The 27,337-nt window shown below is 41.1% G+C and overlaps 1 protein-coding gene across 1 annotated transcript in view; it reads left to right on the top strand.

The window, feature by feature from the left end:
• The first annotated feature begins 5,128 nt into the window (after positions 1-5,128).
• Positions 5,129-27,337, top strand: part of ZNF292 (zinc finger protein 292) — a 59,675-nt gene continuing 37,466 nt past the window's right edge. Inside the window, exon 1 of the mRNA XM_035319933.1 lies at positions 5,129-5,337. Coding sequence (XP_035175824.1) covers positions 5,173-5,337 — 165 coding nt within the window. The 5' untranslated portion in view covers positions 5,129-5,172. The remainder of the gene's footprint in view (positions 5,338-27,337) is intronic.

Below are 27,337 nucleotides of genomic sequence, written 5' to 3'. Positions count from 1 at the left end.
CTTTTGACTCTTTCACAAAGTTTCTTTTATAACACGGTGGAGGATCACATTAAGCTCCTTGGAAACAGCTGTGTGCATTGTCTAACATGATAGTTATGTCTGTTCCAACGTATTCAGAACTTAACGGCAAGTTTTCTTCACCCAGAACCATCCTTTGCTTGAAAAGCCTTTGTCCTATTGGCTTAGTATTCCTAGATGAAAATCATACTTTTCACCTTTTATTTCAGTGAGCTAAAAGAACTCTTTTTATTCTCCTCTCATAAAACATATTTTCCATTCCATGTCATCCTTAGAGTCCTTCTCTGCACCTCCTGCAGTGCAATCTAATCTTTTCTGAACAATATTGACCAGAATTGCACAAACTGTTTCGCAGGAGATGAGAGCAATGTTTTTGTTTTATTTTTATCTGCAGTATCTAATGGAAATATCTGGCCTGTCATCTCATATGATTTTAGTTTTGGTGGAGGTTTTTTTTTGAGGGGGGTTGTTCTTGTTTTCAGATGGATCATATCTATGACTTAGTCATTCTCAACTAACACAATGAGCACTTTCTATCCAGTCATTCCCAACTGACTGAGTTTCCCCCCGTAGCAGAAAGTATTGCTATCAGTCTCCTTGTACTTTGTGTTATTAAAATTAATCCCATACTATTATTTAGGTTTTCAAGGTCATCCAGTCTTGATCGCTCTCTTATTGAAAGTGTCTCACTATTTCACGTCATCAGCAAATTTCATTATTACAGCTTGTATTTTTGTACCTACATCATTAATGGAAGTTTCTGGCTGAATAAATATCTTCTGATGTTTCAGATGGGTATGCGATAGGTTTTTTGCTTTCATCTCAAATGTGGAAACATTCATTTCCATATCTTCTTTCTCATTAGCCCCTGCTTTAATTTCCTTTGTAAGAAAACTCAGCTGGGCTTCTGACAATTCTCACTTTATTCTTGCCCTTCTTAATATTTTTAAGCAATCACTTTGTTCCATTCCCTTCAAGCTTTTGATTGTTTCCAATAACTCTTCTGAAGTGGCTATTTATCCATCTGGGACCAGCCATCCCTCTTGTTTGAGATATGAATTGCAGATACTGCTTTGCAGAGACGTGACAGACGCCAAGCCTTCTCCACACGCAAATCCTCAACCACCTAAATGCGGTTGTCATCATTAACTCATTCCCTTAATTTCTCAAAGTCTGACCTTTGAAATTAAGAACTTTAGTTATCAACCTGCTTTTGCTCCAAGTACGTATCTTTCCTAATAATCTTATGAAAACTATTAATCTCGAGACTTGAACCGAAACATCTCTAGCACATCCTCATGCTAACAGAAGGTCTTTGCCATATTCCTCCAACAGTGCCTCAAACAAGTTTTTTTTTTTTTTTTTAATCACGGCTTCTTTCTTTAACATCTATCACACTGCAAATTCTAATCCTCTATCAATTTCTTCTACCTCCAAAACACCGTGTCTTATTATTTGTGCTCCTGTCCTAATTTCTATTCTGCCCTCTCTTCTGGTGTCCCTAAAGGACCTAGTTTAAGAATCAGTTTTAATCACTCCTGTGTTGTTTCCTGAGCTCCAGTGACATACAAATGTCATAGTTGTTCCTTGCTAATATGACATTCTCCCTAGAAAAGTTGACAGTCCTCCTCTCAACTGTCAGCTACATACAATCTAAGAAGCACTCTCATTGCTATCTTGTATAAAACAACTTTCTCTCCTTGCTGTCCATTGTCTTCACCTCTGGTACTCCTGTTCACTTGTCTTTCCTCTTCCAGCATCTTAGAACCAATAGTGGGACATTCAGGTTGGAAATGAGGAGACATTTCTTCTCAGAAAGAGCAGTCAGGCATTGGAACGGTTGCCCAGGGAGGTGGTGGAGTCACCATCCCTGGGGGTGTTCAAGGGAAGGCTGGACCTGGTGCTTAGGGACATGGTTCAGTGGGTGACAGTGGTGGTAGGGGGATGGCTGGACCAGAAGAGCTTGGAGGTCTCTTCCAACCTTAATGATTCTATATTACCTAACTTGATTCCTTTGTTAAAGCTATTTCAAAACACTGATCAGTAAATAATCCACACGCAGGAGAGCTTAGATCAGGAGTCCCAAAACATACAACCAAAGTACCTGAAAAGCCATAAGGCATGCCTCCTCTTACTGATGGGTTTATCTGAGACACAGTAACTGAAACACGGAGCCAGGAAAACAACACACTGTGCATATATTGACTCAGTCAAGGAAGTGGCAAGAGTGGGGGAGAGTGTATCTGAATCCCAAATGAATTTTTGATGATGAAGAATGTTTACAAGTCTTTATTTTAAATCTTTATTTCTGGCACACCCTAGTAATAAGCCTGTTGATTCCTCTTAACAAGAAATTCCATCTTTGTACAGGTGCAAGAGTCAGGTCCTTCCCCTTTCAGTATTCCATCTTTATTCTGTTCTTTCCAACAGTCTCCATCCCTTTTTTCTTCCTTGGACTCTTCTCAACCCACTCCCCCATGGGAATTCAATGTACTTTCCCCTTCCACAGTCTTCTGCCTCTTATTTTTGTCTCGTTATATTTTACAGTGTAACAAGTGCCTTCCTTGACCTTCCCCTGCAATAGCCAGTCCTCTGTCTTATATTCCCCCTTTTGTTACTGTCTTGTAGTCTACCCCCAAGTCCATGGAGAATATGAGTACCTGAAAAGCCATTCTCTGTAGAGTCTCTGTCGCTCCTGTCATCTTGAGGCAGCTGCCATTCTCTTCCATATGCTCTACTTACCACACTGTAGCTTCTGTCAGGATTCAAAGACCAGAGGAATATCACGGCTTTGTACCTGGTCTTTGTACCTCTTCTTCAGGCCGTTGCTACATGTGGCTACTGCTTCATGTGCCTCAGTAGTTGTCATCCTATTCTTATTGTTGCCGAACAGGAAAAAAGGAGAATCCCTCCCTTATTCACTGCTGCTTAGGGTCTTTCCTTCTAGTAACTCCTCCTTTGGTCCCTTAGGTGTAAGCTTAGCAATTAACAGCCTCTGAACCACAACTAAAGACAGGAGTCCTCCCTTACATAAGGCACCCGGAGGCCTTTAAGCAAGTCCTCTTCAGAGTAGGACAGCTGAAGGACAGGCTCCTTTCCACTTGATCCTGATGAGAACAAAGCAAACGATGCTTACTCTACCCTCTTGGAGCGCTATCTTTTGTATAAGCAAGAAACTCATGTTCTCTGTTTCTCCTTCCATCCTGGCCTGGGCTCAATTCAGAAAACCCTCTGGGCAAAGAGGAAACAAGACAGCAAGCTAGAACAATGACAGGCTATGAATATGAACTTGGCTGCTGTGGTTTACCCGCAAGTGAAAATAACTACAAATAGGGCAATATACAATTGAAAGAGCTATCCAGAAGAGATTCTATTCTAGCTCATACAGATACATTTAGTGATTTAGAGAGAGTATGTAGGCTTTTGTACAGTTGTTACTAGCATTTGCATCATTCATTAGTACTGGTGTAACACATAGTTTAGCGGTGAGGAATACATACTATTAGATTTTTCCGGTACCACATTAAGCCTAAAATGTGAAAGCTGAAAGTTTTTCCTTCTACTTGGGACTGAATGGCCTTTGCGTATAGTAAGCATTCACGACTTTCAGGCTTATAACTGCAGATAAGATACTTATCTTGGAAATTGGAAACATACCACTTCGAGTTTACTGTTGCGACTTGAGATGGGGTCTTTGTTGAGCATGACCCCCAGGCCTCTCTCCAAAATTCCGCATATTCAATGCCATCACTGTGAACGTCTATGCTTACAGAGCAGCCTTTCTGCAATCTCATAGAAACCTGTTTTCTTTCCAACTTAGCGTTCATCCCATCAGACACCTCAGCTTTCAACAGCATGCAAGAAATAGGTAGTTCTGCTTTCTTTTCACTGCTGAAAAAAAAAGAGAACACAATCACCAAATCAGCATGACGGCCATACAACGGAGGTTAGTAACGTGTGTAGAAGGCCATAATAAACCAGGGCCTGAGCTAGACTGAACAAAGTACCAAGGGACCTTCAGGTAACAATCTCTTTCAGACAAAAAATGATAAGCCTGATTTAAGCTAGTGCAAAATACAAGAGCATTCCTTGTTTTCCGGATGAGGTGATATGCCCAGGTTCGCTTGTGCACCTCCTCTCACTGCCGTCTGGCTGGAGAAACCACCCAGTTGTGTTAGACTGCGCTCTCCTTGCAGTAGCACGTTCCTTCCTCCCTGCCTTTACCTAACACCAGCAGCGCGAAGAGCACGAAGCCATCCATCTCGTGGTGTCAACCCATGGAGCACGAAACACTGTGAAAGATGTCCTATAAAGACGTCCATGGGTAATTAGTGAAAGGAGGAGAGGGAATGGCCTCAGGTTGTGATAGGGGAGGTTCAGGTTGGAAATGAGGAGACATTTATTCTCAGAAAGAGCAGTCAGGCATTGAACGGCTGCCCAGGGAGGTGGTGGAGTCACCGTCCCTGGGGATGTTCAAAGAAAGGTTGGATGTGGTGCTTAGGGACATGGTTCAGTGGGTGACAGTGGTGGTAAGGGGATGGATGGACCGGATGATCGTGGACATCTTTTCCAACCCTAGTGATTCTGTAATACATCTACAGTCTGGAGTCCATGGATCCATCTTCACCTCGCCTGACTCAATGCCATGAGCACTTCTGGCACACACGAGAGCCAAGGGTCTCCTCTGGGCTGCCAGGGCAGACACAGCACCCTCAACACCACCCGGGGGCTCTCCAGGACGCACAAAATGGAGGGCGCAGCCCCACACAGGACCCGGGTGGGGGATGGGGAGGACGAAGAGGCGCCGCCGCCATTTGCCGCCCTTTGCCGCCAAAACCCGTCGGCGGCAGGGCGGGGAGCGGCGTCACGTGGCCGCGCGGCCGTTGGGCGCGTGGCGGCGGCGGCCCACGTGACCGCGCGGAGGCGGGCAGACGGGAGCGCGCGCTCCCCCCTCCCCTCTCCTGTTCCCCCCCCCCCCCTCCCCTCCCGGCACGTGACCCCTCCCCGGAACGTGGCATTGTGTAATCACGTGACGCGCAGCTAGGGGCGGGGGGGGTTGCCGCGAGGAGGAGGAGGAGGAGGGGGCCGGGAAGGCCGAACGGGAGGGGGGAGGCGCGCGGGGGGGCTGCGTACGCGACGGAGCGGGGTGCGAAGATGGCGGACGAGGAGGCCGAGCAGGAGAGCGGGCGGCCGGGCGCCGCGGGCCTGCCGGAGCTGCGGCGCCTGCGGGAGCGGCTGCTGGAGCTGGAGACCGGGCTGCGGGAGAGCGGCCAGCCCGCCGTGCAGGCGGCCACCGAGTACTGCCAGCAGCTGTGCCAGGTCAGCGGGGGCCGCCTCCCTCCCGCTCCCCTCCCTTATCAGCCCCTCCGCCGGCACGGAGACGGCGGTTGGGGGCGGCCCGGCGGCGGCCGGCCGGGCCGGGGGCGGTTGGCGCTGCGGGCGGTTGGCGCTGCGGGCCGGGTTCTCCCCCCCGGTTCCTCCCCCCCTCCCCTCCCCGGGGGCCGTTGGCCGCCGCTCGCCCCCCTCCCTGGCTCCTTCCCCCTTCCCCCGGCGGTCTGCAGGCCCCTTTGTTGAGCTCCGCGGCTCGGCTTTATCCCAGGGCCCTTTGTTCCCGGCGGCGGACCCAGGGCCCCCCCCTCCCCGCCGCCCTCCTCCTCCCCCGGGGCCCCTTGTCCTCCTCCTCCCTGCCCCCCTGCTTCCCCCCGGGCTGGGGTTTGGGGGTGAGGAGCCACCCCCTCCTTCCTCCTCCTCCTCCTCCTCCTCCTTTCCTTCTCTGTCTCGTCCCCCGTAGCAATGCCACCCCGGGCAGGGGGTGATGGTGGGTTAAACTTGAGCCTCTGGGGACAGCAGAAGGTCTGCAGGGCTGCCCTCACGCCCCACGCCCTGTCAAGGGAGTCAGGTCCTGCCTGGGGGAGAAGGCTCCTGGCTTGGAGCCCGATGAGCACCATTGTGTGGGTGCCTGGGCTGGGCCAGGCCCGGGGCAGGGCCCTCGGCAGGTGCCTCTCCTGAACTGGTGACCCCGCCGAGCATCCCTCGCTAAACAAACTTCATGGCGTTGCCTGCTGTTAGGACAAGCTGCTCCCATTTGGTCATGCATGCACTTAAATATTGTCCTCATTTCTCTTATATATCCTTTTTCAGCTGGCATCACGTGTCACAACCTATTCAATAAATTCTTACGTATTTTGCTCCTGAAACACTGCAATGTGCAAAAACTGCTTTAGCTTTGATCTCAATTTTAACAATCAGAGTGTCCGATAACAGCGATAACATCTATTTACATGTTGCTGCCAACCCTTCATGGACCATAGACAAGTTTCTAAAAGGTGGAATGGCCGGGAAGCAATTCAAAGATCAGTTTTACTCCTCTTTTATTTGTGATTTTATATCTCATCCTTTAAAGAGTTTATTCTAGGTGGTAGCCATTGTAGCGTGCTCATTTGCATGTCTGTCACTTCTGGATTAAACTGGGCACTACTTTTTGGTAACCAGGGAGATTCACTACTAAATATTTTGAGCATGCACCATTCTCATATTTTATGTCACGCATACAGGAGTTGTTTTAGGTTTTCTTTCACCAAAATTTATCACGCTGTACTTGGGTAGGACGTCTGCATAGATGCACGGAAACGAGATTGGTTTACGTTGGCTCAGATCAGCGTGTTCTCAGCCTGTTTAATCTTTGTGACCACTTTCTTAAATTCGTACATGGTTAGGTGGAAATCTGGCTTTCCTGCCTCTGGCCCGCTTCTGGCTTTTGAATGAGCTGTTCGTGATCTGATGGGGTTGGGTAAGTGGGAACGAAGACACTGTTTGTGACAGCTACTGAGCAGATCACCAGTGTCAAAACCAGATTTATCGCTTAAATTATGCTTGTGTGTGCTTAGTGAGTGACATGGTAGTTATTTGATTTTAAAGTTGAGCAAAAACTAGTATTATGGTTATAATTTTAATGGCTGTTAATAGAGGTCCATTGTAAGGCCCAGATTCGTTAATTCTTTCTGAAACTCGCACCTTTTCAGAACAAGTCTTTCTGTACCAAAAAGCTACGTAGACATTGACTTAGATAAAAATCTACGTTATCTGGGGATGTGTTACCGTCACTTCTATACCAAGGTTAGTGGGAAGGCTGTGTCTGCTTCTGCAGTCTGAAGACTGATGTGTAACACTGAGAGTGGAGACGTGCCAGGCAGTATTGAAAGATCCTGCTTTTCACACTTCAAGCTGAGGTCTAAACAGATGCTCAGTGTAACGAGTAGTAATGCTGTTGGGTGGGGGCTTTTCCTGCTGGTTCAACTGAGGTGTTTTTTAATCTGTTCACCTGTGCTGGTAGTGCCAAAATACCTCTTCAGCTTCTTCTGTGGTTTTAATCCTTTACTGGGGCTCACACAAAATCACATTTATGATCTAGGTGGTAGGCTTGGCTACTGAGCATGCAGTACGTGACAGAGGTTATAGAAAACTCATGTAATGGTAAAAGCCATCTCAGAAATCTGTGTTTTAAATAAGTTGAAGGGCACCTGCCATGGTTTCTAGGATCAAGTCTTTGAACGTATACGCATAAAACAATAATAATTGGGCTGGCCATATGTACAAAACCGAGCATCTTTTTTATATCCAAAGTCTGGAAGTGCTGTGCTGAAGAAGTATTTTAGCGTTTATCTCAGTGTGACTTCACCTGTATGTTTTGGGGTTGTTGTTTTTCTTTTCATGCTCAGTTTCTAGGCGTGAAATAACTACACAGAGCTACTTGGAAATCTCATGTCCTTATTTTATTTTGCCAAGTGTTGACACTGGAGACCAGCAACCACATAGCTTGTAGCCATAAATTGATTTTTATTTTTTTTTAATACAGTGGTAGCATAATATGTGAGAAATAAGCATATTTTCATACTGGAGGAAGCTAAAGAATCTGCAGTAGAGCAGTGAAAGATACTTGGATTCAAATACATATAAGGGGTTTAACTATCCTACTCTCATTAAATGAAGTGGGAGATGTACAACCAAATCCTTTATCTAGTTCTTAGAATTCTAAACTATTTCAACTATTATAACCCAGCATTGTAGATTAGTTGTTGGAAGCATGGAAAAACAAGACCCTTACACTAGAAAGCCTTGCGCCTTGACAGAAAATAATGTTATTCCAGAACATTTTTTTTTCTCTCGTAAGAATAAAGTTTACTTTGATTAATTTTATATGAAGCATTCCATTAGCTATAAATATTTGGTTCTGTCTTCACTGCTGACTGCACAGTGAAACGTTACAATTATTCTTAAATTTCAAGTGGATTATAAACTGTACCTTGATCGTGTGCCCTATCTGCATAATTGTTGTGTTCTCCCTTGTCAGTATGTGGAAGAGAGCATTATTTTTAATTGTTATCAAGCCAAATTCATTGTTACGGATATATGTAAAATGACTCTTTAATTGTGGTTCGTGCTCTTGTGTTGCAATTTCGTAATTAGCAAATTCATGGCAAACAGTTATGTTGTCAACAAACAGTGTGTGCAGAAAGGGGCAGACAAAACAAGCATCTTCAGCTGTAGCGACTAGAAATTGAGAGTGTGAATTTTGCAAGAATTCAGAGTGGTCTGAGGAGGGAGTTGTTCTTGTCGCCATGCCACAGCTGGCTAGAGTCTTTTCAGACTTTGCTCTTCAAGGGTATCTGTTGATTGTATTCAGTTACAGAAGAGCAAAATGATTTCTACCTGTTTTTCCCGAGAGCTAGGGGAACGTGATGCCAATGGGCATATTCAATAAGGGCTGTGCTCCTTTCCGTTGCTCGCTGGCCATGGTAGTCTTTAGTTTCTTAAATGCCAAATCGGTAACAAAATTTATTTCCTAGCTAATTAGTTGTGAGGTCTTTGGGGGTACCTCTGCTTATCCTGAGTATCTTTCTGTAGTTGGCGTGTTACATCTTTGATATATCATCAGTCTTCTGTCCATTATTAGTTTTGACTTCTCTTTTCTGAATCTGCTTCAGAGTTTTTGTTTTTTTTCTTCTCTTGCTGTACTTTGTGGTACAACCTCTCCCAAGCTATGAGGTTGTCGGGTTTGTTGTACTGATGCGCAAGCTGTCAACAAATAGTGAGTTACATTAAAACTCTGAAAATAATCTGGGTGGTTGTGCTGTCCTTCCTCAAGAACTCTGCCTGTGCTTTTTTGCCTCATCTGTTGGTTATCTTGTCACTGTTTTCAACCTATTATGAGAAAAACGTGTTAAAATATGCTAGCAAGTAAGTATAGCCCTTAGCACGGCACAATGATAGCCTTTTAGTGGGGATGGTTTATTCAGTATTGGCTGTTACGCCAGTATCTTCTTAATGCTAGTAGCAACAGCAAGATGCTGATGGAGAAATTTGGAGGAAAAAAGGTTTTTGGCTAAGTACTTAAACATTTTTTTAAAAAAGCTTGTTTTTACCAACGTGACTGCTCCCTGTAAGCATGCAGAGTTTGTTCCTACTTCTTTAAGCTGGTATTTATTATGTATTGAAGTACTAATTAAGTATTAGTTAGGGACCAGTTGCATATTGGCCTACCATAATACCTTCAGGTCCTACCCTACTTCTCCCCCCCCCTCAGCTCGTGTCTTAACGTGCTAGGTTAGGTCTTGATAATGTTAGGAAATATTAATCTGATAATCATTAGCGAAAACTTTATTACTTTATTGTGTACTGATTACAGGTAATCACCAGTGATTTGTCTGTGTTGGAGGTTACTCTGATTTTCATCTTGTGCCTGAATTGTCGTTCAGTTTTTATAGCTCAGACTCTTCACAACATTATGATGTTGTCATGTTCTTCACTGTTGTCATCTTCCTTGCTTTTAGTATCTATATTCTCAGCTTTCTCTTCAGACTCAAAATGACTGAAAGAATCTTCAGTTCTGTCCATAGAAGTTGGAAATAAAGCCTTTCTTAAATCCTTCAGCTACAACTTTTGGATTTATACAAACTCAGTCTGTCTTAATTGAATGCCAAAGGAGTGTTTCAGTAGGCATCTTTTTCTTGTCAGAGTTAGAGTACGATCCCTTGCAAGGAGTCATTGCATGTATAAAGACCTCAGCAGTCTTTGAAGGACTTGTTCACTGTTTCATCAAGCACCTGCAGCTGTGATGTCCTTCCTCCTGATGAGACCATATGATCGGTATTCACTGGCAGTGAAAAATACCATCAGCAAAATTTCAGGTGCTCTTCTAGTACAAGACGTTTCCTCTTTTTCTTTATTCAACATTCACCAAACTCTTTGTTAAATACAACATCCCACCTTGATTTTGCTTGGCTCAACGGCTAATCACGATCTTTACACGATACAGTCACTTTCTGCTGGAATACAGTGACTTTTTGGTTACATCAGGTGATGAATGCTGGCAAGGTAAAGCTCTTCACTTGTAGGCAGACACCATGAAGAAGCATTATTATGCATTAACTATCGGTGGCCTAGAGTATTTTTGTTGGGATGGTTTGCGTTCTTGCTGTTTCTTGAGCTTTCAGTTTAATGATTTCCTGCGGAATCAGGTCTCTGTCTCTTCTTTTGAGTATGCACAAATTCTACATCTTTCTTCCATTTCTTCATGTGCAAAGTATTTTTTCATGTGAAAAGTATTTTCTTTAGAGTCCAGTGAGTGATTTCTGCACTGAGCTAACCCTTAAAGGCTTCTGTTTTGATGTTTCCATCTTTGCGCCTTTGCTTCTACCAGGCTGTTTCTTTCTGATCTCACAGTTCATTTTTTTCTTTACGTACAGTACCACTGTGGGCGGAAGATTCACATCGTGACATCTAATAATTCTCTGTTTTACAGTAGTACCTGTGACCTCTAGGTGATCTGCCATTCAGGAGACACAGCTTCCAGAAATCACAGTGAATCCTCTAACTGGTAGCATATCACACAGATTCCCAAATGTGCAAAGAAAAGCAACTTAAAAGCACTGCAAAACCTTGCTCAGACTTTGAGCAGCTTGAGGCATGCTTCTGTACCTTCATCACTATCGGACCTGCCACATTAGGTCACATACTACCTTGCTGACCTGAAAAAAAGATACCCCCTGGTTTTTACATTAAATTGTAAGAGCCGAGGGAATTGTCATCTTTTCAGATAAATGTGGTATGTGTGCTTATCTGGGCATAATGGCTCTGTGTGTGTTTAGGAAAAGCACCCTCACAGTTTAGGGTAAGTCTAAGCAATGACCTTAATTGTGCTTAGTTTGTCCTCGGTAATGGCAGAACTACTTAGCGTTGTGTCAGATAGAAGCTGTTTTTCATTAGAACTTCAGAGTTCTGTCCAATTAGGTGTTTTTTTAACTAATAAGAACTTCGTGTATCTAAGTGGATGTGATTGAAATAGTTAATTTTTTCTACCTGTGAATCTCTTTGAAAAGCAAAATCACATTAATTTGCTATCCTGCTCATGCTAAGCTTTCTGCTATGCTGCCAGTCCTATTTTCTGTCTTGATGATAATTTCAGTCAAATATGTTTGAGTGTAAAGTTCTGGGATGTGATGCACATGGACTGCTTGGGTTAGCTAACGTGTTCAGGTGGTGTGTTCAGTTCAGTGTGTGTTTCACTCATGTCTTAACTTTTTTGTGATATAGCTCAAGTCTTATAAAATAGTAGCTTATAAAATGTAGCTTTTTGTAGTTTATTTGAATTATTACCCAGTTACTTATTAGCTTACTTGAAGAGCTAGAACTTGTGCAGTTAGTTTTAGATGTCTGTGTGCTTTATAAACCGCAAAAAAAGCCAAACCTTTAATAGCGGTCTTCTAATAGTATTGTTGGGCAAGTGACAGGGACTCTACCTCAGAACTGCCACAAAAACGAGTTTAAGATCTACAGTAACAGGAATTGTATTTTCGTTATTGTTCCTTTTAATTGCTGTCAGTGTACAAATAAATGACAATTTATTCAAAACCAGGAATAAAAATTTATTCTTTACTAAAAACTCTACAAATAAAGGTAGAGTCAAAACGGTCATGATAATGCTGTTTCAATTTTGAAAACTTTCCTTTTGAAGTAGCAGGGTTTGGCAATGTATTCTCCATATGGAACATGCATCTGGAAGAGGTCTCAGTCATATAGACTGTGATTCAAAAGCAGGATTAGTTTTTGGTGTAAATACTATAAATGCTTGTTTAACCTTTTCTCAGAGAATTCTGGTAAGAAAGATTCCCAAAACTCTATAGATGGTATGTTTTGGTTCAGTTATGCTTGTCTGTAAAGGTTTTGTTTCCCTTGCTTCCTAACTTAATCTCTAATCTCTTGGGGGAACTTAAGACCAATGTGATTTATCATATCCCTGATATACATGGAAAGTAGCATATTCCTTTCCTGATGGAAGCACCATTTATATTTTCAAAGCTGTTTCTCAGTCCTTCTCCAGACATCGCAGTTCTCAACAAACAATTCAGTAAGAAGGCGACGATCCATGTAAGGCTGCGTCATACTTGCCCTGATGCAGAATTTTTGCTGGATTAAAGTTATGCGATGTTCTTACTGAAGTTAAGAAGATCCTTCCCATCAGCAAACTGCCATTTCTCGAAGAGAAAATACTTTCAACCACAAATACTTGCTGGGTATGAGGTGTAGATTAGCGAGTTTTGCTCTATAGTATCTTTGACTCATTGATCCTACAGAGATGGGGAGATAAAAAGTAGGGATATTGCTTTACCTAACCCTTCAGCTATTTAAAAATAAAAATTTGAAGACCTTACTGTAAACTTCAATTTAACCATAGTAGTGGGCGGCATTTGCATATATACTATCATAATTAAACATACTAGGTACTTTCTGTACTGGCAAATATATTTCTGCCATTAGTGTTGTTTTGTTTGTTTGTTTGTTTGTTTTCCCCACAAATCCAAACTTTATTGCCCCACTTTTGAAGAAATATCAGTAATGTTTAGGTTGCTTTGTAAAAGGGCAATTATCTAACCTTTACTGTTCAGCCTTCACTGTTTAGAAAACGCAAAATAATGAATATGGAATATCTTTATTGTGCAGGACTGCACAAGGAGTATATTTTTGATAATACTCGTGTTCAGTAAGGTATCTCATAACAAAACATCCATGTTGCGTCTCTTGGTTTCTAGTAAGGAAGGCATGTATCTCTTTGTTCAGGACTCTTTCAAACTTTTTGTTACTGTTTTGTTGGAGAATGAACAGCTCATGACTGCAGAAGTTCAGGGAAGGCAGCAAAAAAAAAGTGTTCTTTTGGAGAATCTTTACTTCCATTGTGACTGAGAAACAAGAAGTTTGATGTGGCCTTTTCCACTTGCTTTACCATTTAAATGATATATACGTGTATATATGTATTTACTTTATACATACATGGTCTATATTGTAGGTGATTCTCTATAAAGCTTCACTAAATTAGGAATTCAACGGGTACCTCTAGTAGGAGGCAGCAAGATGTTGTTTCTTAAGTCTTACACAAGCCACAGCTGCTATTTCAAATTTGTGTATGTACGGAGCATATTGTCAGGAAATAGTGCTCCAGGCATTGATTTTATATCTTTATTATTATTATTGTACTGTTTATAAAGGCCTCTGTGTAAATCCTTGAGCAGTTACAGTACAGTGTGTTATAATGCTTTAGTTTTTGTGAGGGAAGCTGGCATGATGTTCTTGTGTCATCGGCTTCTCTTAAATAGAGATGTATAATGACTTGGAAATTTAATAGGTAAAAATGTGGATTAGAACTGCCTTGTAAAATAGTATTCCCTGTTTATTAGGTCTGTGTCTTTGTATATTAAGAGCTTAATGTTGTGTTTTAAGAAGCATGCAGGTGTTTTTCTGAGGTATGGAATAGTGTTTTTTTTTTTCCTATTCTATTTGCCTTCCCAAATATGCATTTTAAAGACAAATCTGTGGTATTGCTTCTGGGATCTTTCATGTCTAAGGATGAACTGCACTGCTTTCATTTGGGAAGAGTTAATCTCATAATACCTAGTACTCGGCAGAACAAAGGCATTCATAAAGAAAGGCGTATGTGACATCAAAAAGGTGACGGGACTTTACACAATTATTCTATGACAATAAGCCTGATCCAGTAGGAAATTGGACTAAGCCTGCAAAAACACCGTGGCTGTGAATTTTGCAGGTTTATTCCAATCAATTCTTTTCTCCATCTTCTCTTCTATAGCAGTTAAGTAGTCCTGTAGTATGTAATATTTCTGGCTTGATGATTCCCTGTCTGGAGCTACTTATTCTGGTGAACAGGTAAATCACGTTTGATATTTATGCGTCCAGTGCACTGAATACCACTTCAATGAATCAGTGAAGTACGTTCAGTGACCAGGCATTAAATCAAATTATGAATGAGGCGTTCCTCCGTCCCGTGTGCGCTGCTTGCCTCAGGAATTTGTGATAGTATGCTATTTTGTAACAGAAAGAACACAAGGAAGAGAACAAGAAGAGAAAATACTTAGAACCACAGAAGACAAAATCTGAACTTGTTTATTATTTTTATCATTGGAGGGCAATAGTTATGAAGAGAACAGCTGGGATAAAAGTCCATATGAATACATAATAAAGATGAAAAAACGTATGTCTCCACATCCTGCAGCCCTGGAACTTGCACACCGATGTAGTTGAAACTGGCATGGCAATTAAATCCTGCTTCAGGATGCCCAGGCGGGCTTTACAAACCCTATCGGTGTGATGGCAGGAGCTCCTGGTTCTGCTATGGGCTGTTAACGGGAGAGAGCATAATCTTGGCTCCTCTCCTTCCTCACACGTGGACGTAGTGGCTGTGCCTTGGCACTGCTGTAAGGACATGCTTGGTTATTCAACTCCATGTGAATCAGGCAGACATTGCCTTGTTCTTGCACAGGAAATTTAGATCAGATGGAAGCATCCTCTGGGATGCCAGTTTGACCCTACTGAACAGGCAAGCTAAAATGACAAGTAACCTTTCTGCTGAGGAGGAGATCATCAATTAGGTTCTCATCAGAATTAAAAAAAGGTTTGAAATAGTGCTGGAAGAAGTTGCATGCAGCTGACAGACGGCTAATGCAAATATGTTAAGCAGACGAACTACGGAAATATTTGTAATATCTCATTTTATTTGACCCAAGAGAACAGGTTCAAGTAATCTATATTCCAGGAAATGCACATATTTTCAGATTAGTAATAGTTATTTTTGGCTGTCTTCCTATTTTTAATCTGCCCATATGCCAGTCTGATAATTAAAAGAATAGGTAAATTACATTTCCTGGCAGTGGATAAAAGTTTACTGTAATGAACATCCCACCACATTCCTGAAATGCCTGTTTAATAGCCAACTGCTGAATATTGTTTTTAACTAAACACACCAAAACATGAAGGTTGGGAGGACAACATTAATCGGAGGCCTGAATGAGAACTCGAGTCGAGAGAAACGTAGGTAGCCTGGAACTATTGTAACTTCACTCCTTATATAAGGACACGAGAGAAATCATAACTGCTGACAAGATCAGAAAGAGCATATTGAATGCAAAATGTTAAAAGATTAAAGGCAAGCCTAAAGAAGGATGACTTCTGCTTTCTACTGCTGTGTGTGACAAAGGATGAGACTTAATGAAGTCATTTCCTGGTATTTTAAGTAATTACCTTTTTTTGAAACAGTTTATGGATGTAAGCAGAGACTGTCCATTCATTTTGTAGGTAATTCTAGTTCTGTTTCTAAAACTAGCTAGGTTTCAAATCATAATCAAAACAGTAACTAAAAATTAATGGGAAGAAAGGCACCTTTATTTTGCCTCTCAATAATTAGCAGTCTGAGCTCATGAAGTATGTGCAGCATGCGTTGATGAAAAACATACAGCGTGCTTGCTCCTTTGACGTATATCTGGGGAGAAAAGCATCTCTCTATCAATTAACAGCAAGTTCCATGTTTGCTAATTAACTTTCCAGAGAGAGTCGTCTCTGTTCCTCACTGTCTTTATTTGTGATACTTTCTTGGTGATGGTAGGTGACATAATTATGGCTCTGAGAGTTGTGGCAGCCTTGAGCCCCTCAAGCCTTTCTTCTGTTTGCGCGTCTGTAGTTGCTGAGGTGCTTCTGTCAGCCCCTGCTCCAGTGCAGACTCTGCCTTAGAAATGTAAATATGTCTTTGGGTGACATTCTTATATCTATCTTGGTTTAACATCAGTAATTTGGGGACAGTGGTACTTTGCTGCTATTGAAAGTTACATGATAGGACAAGGGGGAATACCTTTAAACTAAAAGAGGGGAGATTTAGATTATAGGTTAGGAAGTAGTTCTTCACTCGGAGGTGAGGCCCTGGCACAGGTTGCCCGGTGAAGCTGTGGATGCCCCATCCTTGGAGGTGTTCAAGGCCAGGCTAGATGGGGCTTTGGGCATCCTGGTCTGGTGGGAGGTGTCCCTGCCCACGGTGGGGGTGGAACTGGGTGATCCTTAAGGGTCCCTTCCAACCCCATGATGATTCTTTGATTATTTACTTTTTACCTTTTTTCCTCAATTTCCATGCTTTTTAATTTTCAGGGGGTGAAATTCAATAAACTTATTTTGTATAATAAACTACTATGCATACTGGATGTATGTATATGTTATATACACTAGTTATTTTGTACATAAGGATGTATGAGTATGTAGGGGTTGAACACAATGACAAGTTGAATCATTAATTCACTGCAGGGTAATTGATAAACTACTGGATTTCAGATGCAGTCTAATTCTCATTATTATATCAAAATTAATTAGAAGTTAATATTAGTTTTTTAGCAGTTAACTTTTCCTGGAAAAGTTATTTCTCTGAACTAACTTACTGTTGTCTCTGAAAATCTCCAGAAGGATAGCTTTCCTTTGGCATGGGTATACAAATGAGTTACTGCGAGATAAGCATACAGGACTTGATTTCCTGCTGTTTCTGTGCATCTCCTTTTCCCTTTATAGTGAGGCTTAAGCATAAACCTTAGGTCTCCGTCTTCTTATTTTTGCAGTTCTGCAGCAAGAAAATTGTGCCATTGTAATGCAATGTTTTCTTTGTGTTCTGGTGTGATAGACAGCATTTCAGCTTTATGTGGTTGTTCTGAAAACTCGGACTAAAGAAAAGATGAAGAGGGTAGTGAGAAGAGAATGCTTATTTAAAATGTATGTAATATGTATTGCCCGAGGCTTGCAGATGTATGCAATTCTGCAATACTGTTTTGCAGATTACCTTTAAAACTGTTCAGAAAACTGCAAATAGAAAGTGTTTGAGCTAACACCTAAACATATTAGTTCTTCAGAAGTGATAGCCATTTACAGCAGAGCGTGGGTACCTGTGTGTCTGGGTGCAGCAGATACCACAACAAATCTCAGTGCCATCAGGTATGTGGTACCTCACACTGAGTACAGAATGGACTGTTTGTATTCCAGAGGAAGGAGAAACATTAATAGAGGCAAGGGTATATAAACATGTTTATACACCAACCAAAATATTTTTGTGAACATCTGTGTTCAGTAGATGAATGAGAAAGTAAATGGTTGAAGACAGTTTTCAGATAACGTAGCATATCCCTAAAAGTTGTGTGCACCAAAATACTGAGTGCCTTTACGTTAGTGGTGTGGGTCAGGCCAGAACTTTTTTTGCAAGTGGTGATCCCATCACCCCTGCTTACCATACGTTGTATCACAGTGTGGAGCATTTTGGTGGTGTGGAAACTGGCTTCATAAGGGGTGAAACTAAACCAGGAGCTGTGCTTCAGAAGTGATTGCAGGCGGTCTAATTCAGCCAGTACTAGGTTGTCGAGCTATTGGAACCAGCTGAAAGCGAGCCCCAGGTAGGATCTCTGGTGGTGCTGTCAGAGTCCAGTGCTCTCTGGCCAGGTTCTTTTAGGTATCGCATGCATGGAAGGTGTAATGTTTAATATCAGGTGTACTTATTGGAAGAAATATGATGTTACACGGGATTTTGGTTTAGAAAAGTGATACAGCAGTGCACTGAACTAACTATACAAACACAATACAGCAACTGCTGTAGATGGTAGGCTCACAATACAGGTGTGCCCATTACTGGTCTCTCTGTGCTTCGCTGTCACAATTGTGGGCCTCCCCAGATGCTGGGGAGGAATGTCTGAGTTGAAGGCAGCTCAAGCCCGCTGATCTGTTCTAAACTCTTATAGTTTAGACATTATACTGTATTATACTGTATACTGTATTATACTTCGGGCTGAGCAGTGTATTCTCTCCCCCCTGCCACTCTGGCTAACTCGGAGACATTGACACTTTCTTAATGAACTTAGCAAGAAAGATTTATTCCACCAGTTGGTCCACTCAACTGTTCATTGCTGTTTATCTAAAAACAAGGCCACTCTCCAGTCCCCCTTGTGCTGTGGTAAAATCAGCTTCTTTGCAGCATCTCTGGTCAGTCACACCTGGCATTATTCCCTGAGCTGCATAGGCACATCCTCCTTGCCCATCTCCGCCAAGCCTTTTTCTGTTGTAGGGGTTTATTGGTCAGTCACATTCCACCCTGAGAGGCTTAGTCAGCCACAGGTGGATATGCTGTGGACTCAACACCAGCTCTTCTGCTGTGTTGTTCCATCTTTATTGCAACGCATTGTGCTGAAGCGCTGTAGTCACTGTGAGCTCTTTGTGGACCCGCAGTTATCTGCAAACTCACATGGTGTGTAAAGTTTTTGCTGTTAATCTGCATTTCTGAATGAGTCTCTTGACTTTTCTGAGTAGTGTTTGGATTCACTAATTCAGTGCTTAGTAATCTTGACTTTGCTCTGCTTTTAACTGCAGGATAGAGCAGCTGATGGTGTAAGATGGGGGTGTAGAGCAGCTGGAATTTTCTGTTTGAAGGAAAAGGTAAAAACGGAGGGTTGGAACTGCTGCCTTTCAGTGGAGAAGGAATAGTAATGGGAAAAAAATGGATAGTTCTGCACAATGCCTGCAGAAACTGAGAATGAACAGAATTGCTTAAATGCAATCTTGTAGTAAGTGATAGAATTGAGAGTCTGGCTTTAGCCCTCCCTTCTGGGCACAAGTCAATATCTTCATTAGAATTAAAGCAACATCAGCTGACTCTTCAGCCAAAGACATCTTGACTTTCTACAGCTGTGCTTTGCTTAACAACTTTACTGTGAAACAATTCAAAAGCAGCATTCAAAATAAAAATAGTATATCAGCAACTTTATTTTTAAAGGTTTTGAAAACTAAAACTGAGTAATAATTGGAACTGATGTTCTTCCTTCATGTGTTAATCCTAACCATAATTTAGATAGTACCTGCACAGTAGAAGGGGTGATCATATTTGATTATGTAATCCATTATTTTATAAATGCAGTCTTATGTTCCATACCTGCTGAAGTTTTGTTGTTCTGTTCTGGATTATATGGCATGATAATGCCAAACAGGTAAGAGCTAATACTCCCACAGTGTTTGTGTAGCTACAAAATTAAGATAATGGGTAATCATTGGTAAACAAATACTGAATCAGTTAACTGGTGTCAGTTTTAATTTCCATGATTAAACTGGTTTAGAAATTAATTAGAAGTACAATTCTGTGTTGATCTGTTGTAAAAATAACCTCTTCATGCACAGATCTAAACAATGAAAATAAAAACTAATTTTGTTGACTTATTGATATGATCCGGTTCTTTATGTCGGCAGGGGCATATCACGTTTCTGTTCTGTCTGATGCTTTTGTGAATATCTATGGCTTTCTGTCTATTTTTTGTTCTAGGCAAAGAATCACTTTGCATATAAAGCATGCCAACTGAAAAAGCAAAAGAACAGGCTGTGGGAGCTTCTGTGTTGGAGGCAAATGTGAAATGAAAGGAAAGGTGGATTACAGTGATGGTGGTAGGGAAAAATACCTTGATCCAGAGGTTTGATGTGTCACAAATGTGATGGGTAGGCAAGATAATGTAGAGGTTTAGATTGCTCTTTAAAACTCCTTGAAAATCATCTCAGTCATCGTACTTGTTTAAATGTCTTCAATATTGAAGTCTCACAGGAAATCCGAACTAGAATTTGTTTAAGTTAGATATTATTTATTAAGTTTTCTTTAACACGTGGAACTAGTTCAAGAACTATTCAAATTTCTCCTTGAATATTCCATTTGACTAACATCATACTTCAGTAGTCTGTCCTCACACAATGTGGATGTTAATTTAATGCTTGTTGCATCCCAGTTATTCCTTAGCTGCCTCTAGCTTTCTTCTTGTAGCAGCAAACCCAAATGAGCGCATGGGAACCGTAACTGAACAATGCTTTTAAAAGCATCAACTCCTTCTGTTTATCCAAAGTTACAAATTACAGACAAGTTTAAGCACTTATCAAGACTCCTTATACATGATGAAAGGTTTGTTCTCCATCTTCTGGTAAAACATTGAACAACAAGGAGGAGAGAAAGCAGTTCACAAAAAAGGTGGTCTTCAGCTTTAAGGAGCTGTACATCATTGAGGCTGAGAGTGGTGATGTTTAAACACCTATAAAGATTGTTCTGTTGTCCCTTTAGGGTGTGACTTTGCTGTGGGACTAAAGAAAGAGGTCAGCTGGTACAACGGGTGCATCAGTACCAAAGCCTTTTGACTCCAGAGCCTCTGGACTTTTGCCCAAAGTCCAGCTTTGTTTGTAAACTGTGGTAAGCTGCACCTTAAAAGTAGGCTATTAGCAGCTTTCCAGGAACAATGCTGTCTTCATCACATGCTCAGTTCTTTGATGGATGCAGTAGCCAGTAAGGTTGTGCTTCAGTCTAGACAGTTTTACTCTGAAGAACACAGCCCTCAAAAATGATTATCATTTCAGTGGGGTGAATGTCTAGCTTCAGCCCAAGAACCAGCAAGACGATGCCAGCCTTGTTACACAAAAAAGTTTTTATCCCACTGTTGAATTAGACATAAGCAACATCAAGATTATATACCTACCCACTTGATCAGAATGTGGATCAATTCAGATGCAATTATGCTCCTCGTGTTTTATCACCTAGGTTCAGGGGCTCTGTCAGGAATTAGGCTGTCTTGCAGTTTGTAGCACTTGATTGTGCTCCGGTACCATGTTCGGATGCTGTTCAAGGACTTGTCACCTCTGCTTGCACGTTAAAAAATTCCTTCTTGAAGAGGGAGGAAAAGATACCCTTAAAAAGAATAGAGAGCATTTTCTGCTGGTGTATTTATTCCCATAAAGAGAAGTCTTTTTTACAATAGACATTCAGTGTTTTTCCACTCCTTTGATAAAGGCATTTTATTTCTCACTGTGTTGCTCTGTCCCTGATCCAAGCAAATGGTTTGTTGTGTATAATAGCTTTATTTTCATATTGCTGTTCACACGCAATATAATAATTTGAAATATTCTAATTCATTGATCTGTGAAGTACTTTGGGTTTATATGGATTTTCTGTAGGTGTTGTGCTAATGAATCTATCCGTATTAAAAAGCACCATTCTATTTATTTTTAAAGAAACATGTTAATCTCATCTTGGAGCAAGCATATAAGCCTGTATATTCATGAGACAGTTTTTGAAGCTGCTTTATATGATGGCTTAACTGCTGAAATTGAAATTCAATTGCTAGGTTCTTGAGATCTCAAAATACTTGGGTGTCCACAGAATCCCAATACGTGCACTACAACATTCTCTGTTGTTTGTGCTCAGTTACCCTCTCTGCTTCCTTCTGTGCTGTACCTCTGAGATGCATCAATCGGTATCTTTCATTTAAGGTCCTGGTCCCAAATGTAAGAGCTTCCGAGGACCATGTGTACCGTGTAAGAAGTGACTGGCAGAGACTTTGAAGTCTGAGCATAGACGTGCGTCTGTATGCATGTTTCCAACACTGGTGAACAATTTATCTCGCAGACCCGTGGAACTTCATTGGTGTAACAAATGGCTCATGGTGTTCTTATTCCCTGATGCAGAAATAGCTCGTTTCTGGAAGCGTTACTATAAATAAAATCTTCAGAGTAGTTATTCGGAAGGAACCTACAAAGATCATCTACTCCAGCTGCCCTGTTCTGTTTTCTTTTGAATAATAGTTAAACAGCCAATTAGTTGCAGCTCATAACTACTGTACCTAAAGAGAAGCCAGCAGTGTGAACCATAGGTATAGGAAATACTGTTTCAAAGAGAAGCAGATTTGGGTTTGGGGAATGAAAACTGCCTTAAGGTTACAGACCCTTGGAGTTGGTATTGGGGGTCTTTAATGTATTAACTGGGCTATTTTTTGTTCTTGAATAGTAGGCAGATCCTTTGTTGGAGAAGAAATACATCAGAGGAATAACCTATCAGATCTAAATCCTTACCTTCTGTTAATGATCATCTGTAAGGTACAGAGATGGATGAAAAAGGCAGTAACATGAAATACAGATACGTGAAGGGGGAGAAGTGATTTTTTTTAAAAAAAAAAAAAAGAGAGATACGGTAAATCTCCCTTGTCTGAGCTTCAGTAAAATTATTTCTGAAGTGTCAAAACAAAAATAAATGGCACTGCTAGAATGAGGACACACTGGATACCGGATATTGGGATACAGCGGGTGACATTTGTTATTGGTTGAAGTTTTGGTAGGAGTGTTAAAGCTTGCTTTCAGGACTACGTTTTAAGTTTGTAATCCAAATGAGTGGGCTGTGCTAGCAATCCAGACTTGGATGCCATCGTCCCTTCCTTTCTCCTTTCTTCAGAGGTTAGTATGGCTGCATTGTCAGTGTTTGTCACATCCAGCAGGCAGTCATTTAGCATAGGAAGACTCTAAAAAGACACGAGCATTTTCATGTCCCTAGAGCTGCTATGTCATCTGGCTTTGCCCAGTTCACCTGGCACATCATTGCGTGCTTTAGTAACTTGGATACTGACAAGCAGGAGGCATCTTAGCTCCTTACTGTGCATTATGTTCTTGAGAATGCAGCTGTGTCAATTCAAAAGGCAGTTCTTGCTCAACTGAGGTAGTACACGTAAAAGTTAAGGCAGAGAGGTGAAATACTTGCAAGCAGCTAGTAATGAGGAGTTCCTGAAGGTCAGAGTATTAAAGTTACTGAAACTCTTTCTGCATAGTTCAGTAGGTGACCACAGCCAATATATTTCATGAGCTGAAAGAAGTAAATACAACAGCCTTGTATTTCCCCAGTTTGTATGGAAAAAGAAAATGACTCGGATGATGAGTACCACTTGAGCAGTACTTATATGGAGCAAACAGTTCACAGCACTTCAGATGCTATTCCTGCTCACTTTTTGTGTGTTCTGAAAAGTGTCTGCCAATGAATATGAGTTTATAATGAGAGCTAATAAAAAAGACAGCAGTTTCTAAAGAATATGTATTTAAATCATATAAATTTCAATGTCTTGCTTTGTTGGTCTTATAGGCAGATAATAGTAGCACCACAGTAAAGTGATTTATCCTTCAAATGAAAAGAACTTTTTCAGGCTTCTGACTGGTTTACGTGTTATTGTATGAGGTACGTATCTCTGGCATGCCAAGCTAAATAAAGAGGATTGTCTGTTTTTCCCAGCATCTGAAAAGTTATGTAGGATTTTGACAGGAAACTCCTTTTGCAAAAAGTACAAAGAAGGATGAAGATTGTGGCAGTTGATGTTTTTGAACTAACTCTAAGGCAAAAATAATTGAGATTTTTTTCAAAGCAGTCTTGTGAACTCAAAGCCTTACAAAGGCAAACTTCAGAGGTTCAAATACAGAAGGAAAATCATGGATATGTTGCTTCGTTCTACCTTCCTATGTGTTTTCCATTCTACTCCCTATGTTGTAATCTTCTAGGGAGGAAAAATAATCCCACAGGTCAACGTTATGTATTGTTTCACTAAATCAAGAGTAATGAAAACTTAGCAGTTGTTTGAATGTATCAGTATCAGTACATGATTGGATTAAAAATGGAGAAATAAAGCAGGTACAAGAAAGACTACAAAACCAGAATGGACCTGTATAGTGCAATGAGAATTAATTCTTTGGTGTTTGTATCTAGGCTTACTGCTTTGCAAATAATACCTGAGGGCATCGCTCTGGATAGCATGCAGTTTCTCTAAGAGTACAAGCAACTGTCACTTGTCTTCAGCCAAGCTGCATGGTCACATACTGAGGTGGGAGAAGAATATGGAAGGGAATTAGAAAATTCAGAAGACTCCTAAAAGAAAGCAAAAGGAGAATTTTAATTCTGTGGCCAGTAGTTTAATTACTGGTCATATTCAATTCATTATTAGGTATATGAAGCATACCTAACATACTACAGAAACAGCTGAGGGCAGTTCCTAATTTTCATTCTATTTCAGAGCAAATTCTGGTTGCTTGTTGCAGAAAGCACACAGTGTGCAAGTCTGCAAGGCAGCTACCATGAAATTCACTGCTTGTTAGTTGGTATTAGTGTTCTTCAGAGAAGAAATCAGATATATCTGTCCATGTTGTCCTACTGATTTCATGCAGTAGTTTAAGAGTCTTAAGACAACACTTCCCTCCAAAGAAATAATTCTGCATTCTTTGCTTTGTGCTGGCACAAGCTCTTGAGTCTACATGCTGAATGTATTTGGGGAACTGATAGGAATTAAATCTTGTTCTGTTTCTTGCTGATTAAGGATTAGCTCTGGTCACAGATTTCCTCAAGGTCCAAACAACCCTTACCCTATAAATGGTTATTTAAAAGATGATAACCAGTGGACATTAGGAAAGTAAGGGGCTATATAGAGTGCAAGTAAAGCTGCTAGTAAGCACAGAATCGCTGCTTGTTTAAACTGTCAATAGTGTCTGTGATACTGAAAAAAAAGAAAGAAAAGGTTGTGCTCCTTATTGGAGTTTGTGGACTCTTATTGGTGAAGTTGTGCAGTATTTTGGAGTACTACAACCCCTAGGAATAGTGCAAGCCGTCTTCCTCATTGGACACACAGGATAAAATCCTGTTTATTTTTAGTCCTCGTCCTTTAAAGCATATTAAAAACTTGTACTGCAGAGAGACCGAAGAAGCTGTTCCTTCTCAGTTTGTGTTGACCTGTGTAAAGCTGTTCTTTCTAGCAGTGAATTGCATGTGAGATAATGCAGATGTTACCATAGCCCTAAACTGGAGGAGACAGAGACAGGGCAGAGAACTGGGGTCACCTCTGCTCTGTGTATCTTGGTCTATACTGGGAGCTGGCCATGGTGATGGTGACTTCTGGTGGTTTGTTTTTGTGTTCACCCCCTCAAGAGCTGGAAACTAAGTGAGGAGGACTGTGGTGTTCTCCTATGCAAGAAACTGGAATTACTGGCTTAGACCTATACACTGTTCTCCTTCCCACTCGTTCTAGGGTTTCCTGTGTCTGAAATCACAATGACACCTCAGAGCAACAGAGGGGCAATGAGTTCATTGAATTCAGAGCATTGCCTCGAGGACCTTGATCAGTACTGGTGTTTTGGGGGGAAGGGCAGCTTGTATGCCATTTGAAGAGTTAAATAGCCATCACTATGTCAGCTAACATCAGGAAAAAATCAAAGAACTAGAAATGGCTTTCTTTTAAACAGAAGCCAAGACTTAATGGGCTTATAGCCCACAGATCAGGTTCCAGAGTTAATTGTGTGGGCTGGGACCTTGTCTTGAGACCTGGATTTACATATATTTTTTGTGTATGTGCATGTGTGAACATACATGTTAAAAAATTAGCTCTGTTCTACTGATGTGTATGTCGTCTTATGTATCTCTCTAAGAGGCACTGTGTTTTATGTAATCATAAGGCTTTTCCAAGTCTAGAGCTTCAGGAAAATATGAGCGGTGACAAAACAAATATTTTCAGAACTTGCTAATCCTTAAATCAAGGCATTCTTTATAATAAACTGTAAGTGCTGTAACACTAGAAGTCCCACGAAGCTGGAAACTTACCAAGATACCAAAAGTCTGGGTGGCTTTTGAGTTGGACAGTTAACCAAAAGTTTTTGTTCAAGTATGAAGTGTTGCAAGATCAGAAATTAAGTACTAAATAGTCACATTTTAAAATGGTGTGTTTCCCATGTTCATGCAGTTGCCAGCTGTGTAGTGTAAGAAAAACAAATCTCCAGCAAGCTTTGTGATGCTGGTACTTAGTGCATCTTAGTAGATCTATTCCTCTACTGAGCTACTTGCTGGTTCCACTGACAGGTGGAAAAGTGTTGTTTGTTTTTAAATTTTAAGAATTATGGATGAGTTTTGATTTGAATGGGTTCAAAGTTTGTGAGCTTGGTTTATGGACGTCACAGATGCGCTAGGTGTCTGTCAGCGAACACCCTAGGGTGTCACGCCCCTCCCCCTGCCCCCATCTTGATCATTTTTATAATTGTTACTTCTCTACTTAGAGAACATGTGGATATGGTCGGGTTTGTGTTTATGAGCAGAGGTGTTAACCACTGGATTCTGTGGTGGTGTCTATAGGTTTGGCCATGCACATAAAAGAAGCAGGATTCCTCACGTTTACTGTTTTGAGGTTTAAATTGCTTCCTGCCACGTCGAGGGCAAGCACAGCAGTCGTACCTGGGAAAGGAGGAGCACTGGCATAGCAGCTTGAAGATGAAGTGTGATTTTTTTTGTTTGTGTTCATATAACACTTTGCAAGAATTCCCTAAGTCGCATGACTCTAGAACGTACTAAATTTGATAGGAGTCCATGAGAGAGTTTGTAACTTGTAACTTCTCTTATTATAGATACTTTATTCCTACAGTCTCCACCACCAACAAACATCGCAAGTCTCCTTCATCCACCAAAGAAGTATGCACTGTTCCAAATAATAAGTGATTCCATGTTTAGCTTGGCTTATTCCTGTATTGCTGAGCTTAGATTCTTACAAACCACAGAGTATGTATTTTGCTGTATAAAACTTTCAGATGCCAAGTAGTGTAGTTTTGAGCTTTACTCACAAGGTATGTTAGCCAGAAATGTTTAGATGTGGTTGTCTTGGTCTGTCAAAGTAAGGTGAGATTTAGAGAAGGAGCATAGTTTGCTTGGAGGCGAACTCTAAGATTTGAGTCTTTTTGAGTTATTACATAAATACTTTACAGAAAACACACTTTATGACTTCTATCTTGGAAACTATTCTAACTTCTTAAATTTACTTATACCTTCTGTGGTTGTTTAAGCTTATTTGTACAATTCATTTTTCATTTTTTTCAGGTAACAAACAAAATTGGTTTGAAAATAGCAGAATTAGTGTAGTCCCAAAGGAAGAAAAATGTAACTGAAAGGCAACTTGTCCTAATACAATCACCTGTGTATGTATTTGCATGTATGTGAATTATACGTTCGTGGAAGAGAAACTTCTTTACCCTTGAAATGTTGCTAGAGGTTGTTCCCCTGCCCCATCTGGTTCGGTATTTGGGTATGTGAAGGAGAACTCACCAGGTCTTGCCTTTCCTAAGGGATGCATCAAGACAGAGCGTTCCAAAGTCGCTGCTGCAG

The sequence above is a fragment of the Oxyura jamaicensis genome, chromosome 3, assembly GCF_011077185.1.
Source record: "Oxyura jamaicensis isolate SHBP4307 breed ruddy duck chromosome 3, BPBGC_Ojam_1.0, whole genome shotgun sequence".
Classification (NCBI taxonomy): Eukaryota; Metazoa; Chordata; class Aves; order Anseriformes; family Anatidae; genus Oxyura; species Oxyura jamaicensis.
Note: the sequence above shows the minus strand (reverse complement) of the source record. Positions and strands in the feature narration are given on the sequence as shown.